The sequence below is a fragment of the Pan troglodytes genome, chromosome 9 (genome assembly GCF_028858775.2).
Source record: "Pan troglodytes isolate AG18354 chromosome 9, NHGRI_mPanTro3-v2.0_pri, whole genome shotgun sequence".
NCBI classification, from domain to species: domain Eukaryota; kingdom Metazoa; phylum Chordata; class Mammalia; order Primates; family Hominidae; genus Pan; species Pan troglodytes.
The window spans coordinates 24,186,696-24,194,794 of record NC_072407.2 but is presented as its reverse complement, the minus strand read 5'-3'; the positions used below and the strand labels follow the sequence as shown (position 1 = coordinate 24,194,794).

The following is an 8,099-nucleotide window of genomic DNA, read 5'->3' as shown; positions in this document are numbered from 1 at the left end:
CCTGAGTCGTCAGAATGGGACTTCTAACACTGATTTCACTCACCCCTACATTTGCTTTATGCTTCAGCTGGAGTAACGGATAGGGCTAGAGACCGGAAAGGGAGTATATTTTCATGTCCACTGACTTGAAACTTTTCATTGCCCCACCCCCACAAGAGGGAGGGCAACTTTGCTGATAGCCTGAAGATGTATTTCTATGAATATTTATTGATTTATTTTCCGGGCTTAGCAGGGGAGCTGCAAATAAATTTAGCGCGTTCTTTAAATAATTCCTTTTCTATGAGGCAAGATGTCATCTGAAACTTCTAAATAGGCATTTAATTAGCCCGGGTGTTGCTTCGGAACAAAAACCTTCGGCGAGAGCTTTGGGGGCGCACTGTATTGCAAAGAGGCGGTCGATATGAAGAATTGATGCGCGCGGGCCTTTGTTGCCGGCCCATTGTGCGGGCCATGCTTATGAAGACTAATCCAATCATAAATTGCACCCCTGCGCCAATCAGAGAGTCCAGAGCCTCCGGCGAATGAAGCTCGAGTGGAGAACTTTGTTGAACTTCATTGTCAGAGCTGTCACTTTTCAAAGTGCTTTAGCGGGCGGGCCACTATAAAACCATCACCTCGACGAGAGGACCACGGAGGACTCGCAGACGCCCAAGTGGGATTGTTACTTGGAGACGTTTGCTAAGCCCAAGAGAGAGGACACTGTGGGGGCGGGAGGGGCGGGAAGCGAGGCGTTTACCCTCCGGCCACTGAAAGAAGGGTTATTTCGCCCGCCCCGCGCCTACCATGATGTTCCCCGGCCTCCTCGCGCCCCCCGCCGGGTACCCTAGCCTCCTGCGGCCCACGCCCACCTTGACGCTGCCCCAGTCCTTGCAGTCGGCATTTTCCGGCCACTCCAGCTTCCTGGTGGAGGATCTGATCCGCATCAGCCGACCCCCCGCCTACCTGCCCCGCAGCGTGCCCACCGCCAGCATGTCGCCGCCCAGGCAGGGGGCCCCCACGGCCCTCACCGACACGGGGGCCTCGGACCTGGGCTCCCCGAGTCCCGGCAGCCGACGGGGCGGCTCTCCGCCGACTGCTTTCTCCCCTGCCAGCGAGACGACGTTTCTGAAGTTCGGAGTGAACGCCATCCTCTCCTCGGGGCCCAGAACAGGTAAGCGAGGGCAGAACCCTGAGGGCCCATTCAGGTACCAGGTATGCGCGGAGTCATCCTGGCCTCAGTTTCCTCTAGCGAGCGGGCCCCCCCACACACATCGGTGCACACACATATGCACGAACTCTGAGACCCTACGTCAGGCAATGTGAGAATAGCACAGTCAATTCCGGGGAAGAAAATCCTCCAGGCTCGCCCCATCCTCGGAGTGAACTTGAGCACACGCAGTCGGAGACGGTGCGCAGTCAGCTGGTGCAGTAACGCTGAGCGCACGCGCCTGGACGTCTGCGTTTCTGCCTTCGAGCTTTTGGGAGACAGTTTTTTTTTTTTAACTGAATATGATATATTTATTGGATTAGCAAATATTATAAATCTGCAATTTCTTTCCTCCCCACTCAGTCCTATCTCGTTAGTGCCTAGGATGGAGATTGGGGTAGAGTGGAACGGCGCAGAGAATTATGTTGGGGAGAAAGAAAAGAGTTTTACAGATAAGACAATGTTGGGAAGATTTATTTTACCCTGTCAACGTATGAGAAAGATGTCTTTGAAACCAGATGAAGGGCTAATTATATCGTGTGTTCAGTGTGCTATACAATAGGCAAGTACGTAATCAGATTCTTTCTGTCTCCCTCTCTCCTTTCTGTCCCCCCTCCACCGCCCACCAGAAACATCCCCAGCCTTGCTCCAGAGCGTCCCTCCCAAGACCTTCGCCTTTCCCTACTTCGAAGGGTCTTTTCAGCCTTTCATCAGATCTTCTTATTTCCCAGGTAGGTCTCGTCCCCCTTCTTTGCGCGAGGCAGGGCGGCGCCCCAGCCCCGGCCCATCGCTCCCTGCTCCGAAGCCATATTTCTCCGTCCACCCCTCGGGGTTATGCTCTGGTTCAGAGGTTGCGAGGCGTACAACATTCATGAATCCGTCGCGCCAATTTGATGCCCTATTTAGCACAAGCAGTGACTGCTTGACACTTTGCACCAATTCCCTGCTCTACAAATTAGCAGGAATTGTCATGGTCCCAATTTGAGGCGGTTCCCTTCCCTGCGAGGAGCTGTTGGCATCCCTTCACGCCGCCGTTTTCCCACAGAGTCAGTGCACTTGGCCACGATTCCCCACAAAGGTTTCAGCACCATGACCAATTGGTCAGCTCCTCCGGGCAGCCACACACAGACCGGCCCTAGTCCCTCCACGCCGCCGAGAGACACCTACCAGCCGGGGCTAATTTCTCTTTAAGACTCATTCAGGGCTTCGGGCTTTTCACAAGACCACATGGGGTGCCCTCTTGTGTAGGATGCCTAGGGTCGCCCAGGGGGAGGGGGATTAGATCCTCCCCCAATCCCAACCTATTTCCAGCCTGATTTCCAAACCCCTTCTCATACTCCTTTCCCACCCTGTCTTATAAAATACCGTTGATCTTGCAAAATAAGAAGCAGTTAGAAGAAAGCCCATAATTGTGTCCCAGCCTAAAGGAGCAACACCTTAGGCAGCTTCCACCAGGTTTTCTTCCTGTAACCTCAATGATGATTCAAACTATGGCTCAAAAACTCTGCCACTGGTCAAAACTAAAAAGGAGGCAGGAGAGTCCCTATACAGAGAAGAAAAACTGGGTATGGCCTGCGGGGGATGGGTAAAATCACGACAGCACTCCCAAATATCAGCAAAAGAAACAAGCAATTGATTTTTTAAAGGGGGAGAGATAATTCACCATCCCCCCACCCCCCAGCACCACCACCACCACCACCACCACCACCATTCACACTGCTGCTAATAATGGAATTTGCTCCCTTTCTCCCTCATCTCAATGCTCTAACAAAAACAACCCGAGCTTTATAAATAGCTTTTCATGTCCATTTAATGAAAACGATTCGGGGAAGAGAAGCCTCTGCCATCAGTATTCTCCCAACGGTCTTGGCCTGCAGTTGTGTTTAGTTTGAAAGTGTAAATCTCTTTTGTCCCAGTAATATATGGCTTTCGCTGCTTGTCCTCAGTCTTTTTCTGTTAGTTCATTACTACACAATTACCATTCACGCTTCATTAGAGTCTCTGTTTCTTTTTGTTTTGTTTTTTTCTTTCGCTTAAAGCGAAACTCTCCTCCCTTTTATCATACCAATACCCATTGGGAAGCAGTCAATGTGCTAATTAGCTGCCACTTTTCATGTATTCGGGCCGAATTCTTTACGTTTCGTGGGGGAGGGGAGGAAGGATTAATATAAAAAAGATGAATACTTATTGGATTTTTCAAAAAAATCTAAATCGGATTTTTCCCTCTTTATCAAAATAGTAAAGCACCTCATTTTCATCTAAAGAATGCAAAAGCCACTGAAATGATAAAAGCTTAGGGGAGAAACCCAGTGGCCTCGGCTGGATATTTTATTTTTATTTTTGTAATTTATTTTTTCTATTGCTGTTTTAGCTGATGTACGCAGGTTTGTTTCCCTAAGTCCACTGAATGGAAAAACGAAACAGGCTATTGTGGGGGCTGTTTTCTCTGTTTCCGTGGTTTTACCTAATCCGGGTTTGCACGGTTGAAAGGGAAAGTTATTTGGGCGGAAAGCGCCTTTCACTCTCGCAGGTTTGTAGGTTCGTGGCCTATTCTCCAGGGGGAGAAAAAGGAGCGCTTTAAAGAGATGAACAGATCAGAGCAAAAAGCCAGGGAGAGCCGTGTTGGGACTGGGGGGCGTACGCCCACTCACTCGCCACCTCCCCCCACCCTGCAGCTTCCTCCAGCGTGGTGCCCATCCCCGGGACCTTCTCCTGGCCGCTGGCCGCGCGCGGGAAGCCTCGGCGGGGCATGCTGCGTCGAGCAGTCTTCTCCGACGTGCAGCGGAAGGCGCTGGAGAAGATGTTCCAGAAGCAGAAGTACATCAGCAAGCCCGACCGCAAGAAGCTGGCGGCCAAGCTGGGCCTGAAAGACTCGCAGGTGAGCGCAGTTCCTCCACAGCATCCCCCCGCCCCCGCCCTTCACCCCTCCCCGGCGCACTCGTCAATTGCAAGGGTTCGGAAACGGCTTAGGTCCCACTGTACAGATGGGAAAACCGAGGCCTAGAGAGGGAGTGAGTACACGGGCCACTACCCTCGAAGCTCCGCAGGATAGCCCTCTTCTCTCCCCACCCCGACTCCCCGCCTTCTCTCCCGGCCTCACCGGCCCCCAACCCCGCCCTTCGGGGCAGGGTGGCAGCGGATGAGGCTAACGGAACCGCGAGCTGAGGCGGGGGCAGAGTCAATGCGGGAATCCACCGGAACTCATTTCTGGGGGTGGGGAGAGGACACAGCCCGAAGGACAGAGCCTGCACCCCACTCCACTCCCCGCCCCCGTGCGTCCCCCGGGGCCCCTGATCTGACCTCTGCTTCTCCCTTCTTCTCGCCGACCGGGACATTCCAGGTGAAAATCTGGTTCCAGAACCGACGCATGAAATGGCGGAACTCCAAGGAGCGCGAACTCCTGTCTAGCGGGGGCTGTCGCGAGCAGACCCTGCCCACCAAGCTCAATCCGCACCCGGACCTCAGCGACGTGGGCCAGAAAGGCCCTGGGAACGAAGAGGAGGAGGAGGAGGAGGGCCCGGGCAGCCCCAGCCTCCGCCTGGCCTACCACGCGTCCCCCGACCCCCAGCACCTGCGGGACCCGCGGCTGCCAGGGCCGCTGCCCCCCTCGCCCGCGCACTCGAGCAGCCCCGGGAAACCTTCGGACTTCTCAGATTCCGAGGAGGAAGAGGAGGGCGAGGAACAGGAGGAAATCACCGTGTCCTAGGAGCCGCTCGCACGCCAGAGTACTATTTTTAAGTGCTTTGAAATCGAAGATGTGGGGTCCAGTCTGCGCATTCACTTTGTCCCCGTGCCCAGATGCTGCCTCTCCCGACGGTAGAAACCATCACCTCATTGAGGGCGCCACCGGCCCTGCGGTAGCCCCAAAGAGACATTTCCTTCCCAACAAAACCAACTCCAAATAGTCCTCCCCACATCAGTTCACTTTAAGTCTTGGTCCCAGCCTTAACTTTTCAGCAAGGGCTCCATTCTATTTTGTTTATTACAAACTATTTTAAACACAGTGGGGTGTTCTATGGTCCCACGACGGCCTGGACCTTACTGTGAGACAGACTCTGCTGGTCGTTAGCAGCAACCACCCTATATGGTAGGAAACCTGTTTATGGAGGAGGAAACCGAGTTGGGAGTGAAAACACCAAACCATATAACTAACTCCAGCACCGTTGACCCTCTAGATCCCTTCCCCTCCCCTAATAGGTAGCAAGGGGCTCCTATTTCACTCCAGTCTCTCATTTCCACCCCCTACCCCACTTCTGTCTTCCCATAGATGTTCTCTTAGAAAGCTCAAGATTTTCAAAAAGGAAATTATATATATATATATATATATATATATATATATATATATATATATTAGTGCCTTCTGATTCAAGGCACAACATACATATTGAGTCTTCTCTGTCACCTTCCAAAAGCTCTCTGGCGAAAGAAGTGAGTTCTCTAAAGGGGGAAAAAAGCAGCAGTCCCTATTCTTGTATGTGTGTTTTAAAGCTTTTTCTTTTTAATGTCTGTATCCATAGTATACGCACCACACACTCTACCTTGTGCCCTTTTGTTATTCCTAGGGAGGTGTTGCTGAGCTGCAAACCTCCTGGAATTGGGCATGATGTGGACAGAGAGACCTATACAGCCTCTTTGTTTTTTTTTTTAACTGAACTTTGCTGTCTTTGCACAGCTCTTATGAACTGTACACTATTTTGTACACACAGGTTGTATGGATATTTTATACCAAGGTTATTGTGAATGACTATAAAGGACTGACTAGATTTCTCACTTTTTTTTTGCAATGGCTTTTAAACTTTAAAAAGGTAGCTGTTTAATTGCATAACTTATAAAGAAATACTTATTTTGTATTTTTATCATGTACAGATTTTTATATATGTATATATGTATCAAATGAACAAATGCCAAATAAAAGTAGAATGGATGCAATCAATGGTCAACTGATGTCATTAATTCACAGAATGGTAGAGCTGAAAGAAATGGAGCTGTTCTAGCCCTGGGACTGGGTTTTACAGTAGGTAAGCTGAGGATCAAGAGGTGCAGGCACTTATCCAAAGCCACCCAGCTAGTAAGTAGCCAAGCTGGAACTAGAAACCATCTGACTCTCAGGCCAGTGTCTTTTCTGCTTTCCTGTACCTTAAAGTAACCATATTTGCTATGTTACAAGTAAAGGAGCTCCAGAGTGATACCAAAAGTTGAATCTGCAATAAGCCGCCTCCCCTTCTCTGAGGACTGAAATGATGGGATAAGAGAAATCCATGCAAGTCAAAGTGGCTCAAGTTTGTAATGGTTTTTCTTTTCCTCCTTGAAGGCATTTTTCCTGGTCCTCAGGGAAGCTTCAGAACTGGTCTTGACTCATTCCTTCTGTGTATGACCTAATTTTATCAGGAATGCCATCTACAGGCCTGACATGGGAGCCCAGATATTGACTCTGGGGTCTGCATATGAAACAAAAGTTCTTTAGAGACTAGCTTTCAGCAGGAATGATTTCTTTAACCAGCAAGCTAGGGAATAAAGAACATCTGGTTAGATCCTGGCAGGGGCTTTTGTGCCCTTTGAGAGTTTGGTCTCTGCCCCATCAGCTACACACACCCATGTTTCTTTGCAATCCTAATCCAAACTCATGGTAGTTTGTATTATATTTGAAATGGAATATATTCTATTTTATATTAACCCTGTTTTCAAATAACACAAACCACCTCCATGCTAAGATCCCCTGCTGGGCTTGCTCCTGATGTTGGTGATCACTTTTCATTATTGTTATATATGATGTTGTGAAGTTGAAGAAAATAATTGTCCTCATTTTCATAATCATAAAATTCAAAAAACCTCCCACATTTCCCTATCAACAGACACAAAAGTGTTCAGCATGGTCAGCATTCAACCCAAGTTAGTGCTTTCCTTTCAGACAGGACTCTGAAGGATTCAGGCTGTTTTCTATCTCTCTGCTGTTGCCTGGATGTCCAACATGGGAGCCTGACTGGAAGCCTGACCTGGCCTACCTTTCCCTTTCTGCCAGCTCAAAAATTCTTTCTTATAGTCAAGAATCACATTCAGGCACAGGTGCGCATTAGTGTCTACATCTGGAGTCAAAGCACTCTGAAGGCATAACCGTGTTCATTGCAGTATTATTCACAATAGCCAGGAGGTGGAAACAACCCAAAGGTCCACGAATGGATGGATGAATGGATAAATAAAATGTGATATATACATACAATGGAATATTATTTGGCCTTAGAAAAGAAAGACACCCTGTCACATGCTACAACGTGGGTGAACCTTGAAGACATTGCATGAAGTGAAATAAACCAGTTACAAAAAGACAAATTGTACATGATTCCACTTGTATGAGATATCTAAAGTAGTCAAACTCAGAGAAACAGTAGAATTGTGGTTCCAGGGGCTGGAGGAGGAGGGAACAGAAAGTTGTTTGTTGTTCAATGAATATAGAGTTTCAGTCTTACAAGATGAAAAAGTTCTAGAGATTTGTTGCACAACAATATGAATATAGTCAGCACTACTCAACTGTACACTTAAAAATGATTAAGGTAGTATATTTTATGTTATGTGCATTTTTTAACCACAACGCTAAATTAAAAATTTGTTTTATTGGAAAAATAACTCCCATGCTAGAAGGATTAAAAATCTAGCAACCATCAAAGTTATGGCAGGCAAGTGAAAAATGTGAAATAAGCAATATTATAAGACAATGTAGAAGTCAAAGCACTTAAGATATACATCAAGTGCTTTTTAAAATCAGTAAAATGTAGAAAAGGAAAAAAATACTTGAGTTTTTTTTGTTTGTTTTTTGTTTGTTTGTTTGTATTTTGACTGTTTATTTGTTTTTGTTTTTGAGACAGCATCTCACTCTGTTGCCCAGGCTGGAATGCAGTGGTATGATCTCGGCTCACTG

General features: G+C 48.1%; 1 protein-coding gene across 1 annotated transcript; it reads left to right on the top strand.

The window, feature by feature from the left end:
* Positions 1 to 631: 631 nt before the first annotated feature.
* On the top strand, positions 632 to 7,707 carry DBX1 (developing brain homeobox 1). Its single transcript, XM_016922415.4, has 4 exons — positions 632 to 1,150; positions 1,816 to 1,917; positions 3,862 to 4,064; positions 4,527 to 7,707. The coding sequence occupies exons 1-4, from the start codon at positions 784 to 786 to the stop codon at positions 4,890 to 4,892; spliced, it is 1,038 nt and encodes a 345-aa protein (XP_016777904.1). The 5' UTR covers positions 632 to 783; the 3' UTR covers positions 4,893 to 7,707.
* The last annotated feature ends 392 nt before the right edge of the window (positions 7,708 to 8,099 follow it).

Excerpts from the sequence above, each read along its gene's own strand:
- DBX1 (XM_016922415.4), top strand. The coding sequence starts at position 784 with ATGATGTTCCCCGGCCTCCTCGCGCCCCCCGCCGGGTACCCTAGCCTC. Across the intron at positions 1,151-1,815 it reads CTCCTCGGGGCCCAGAACAG|AAACATCCCCAGCCTTGCTC; the intron begins GTAAGCGAGGGC and ends ACCGCCCACCAG. Across the intron at positions 4,065-4,526 it reads TGGGCCTGAAAGACTCGCAG|GTGAAAATCTGGTTCCAGAA; the intron begins GTGAGCGCAGTT and ends GGGACATTCCAG.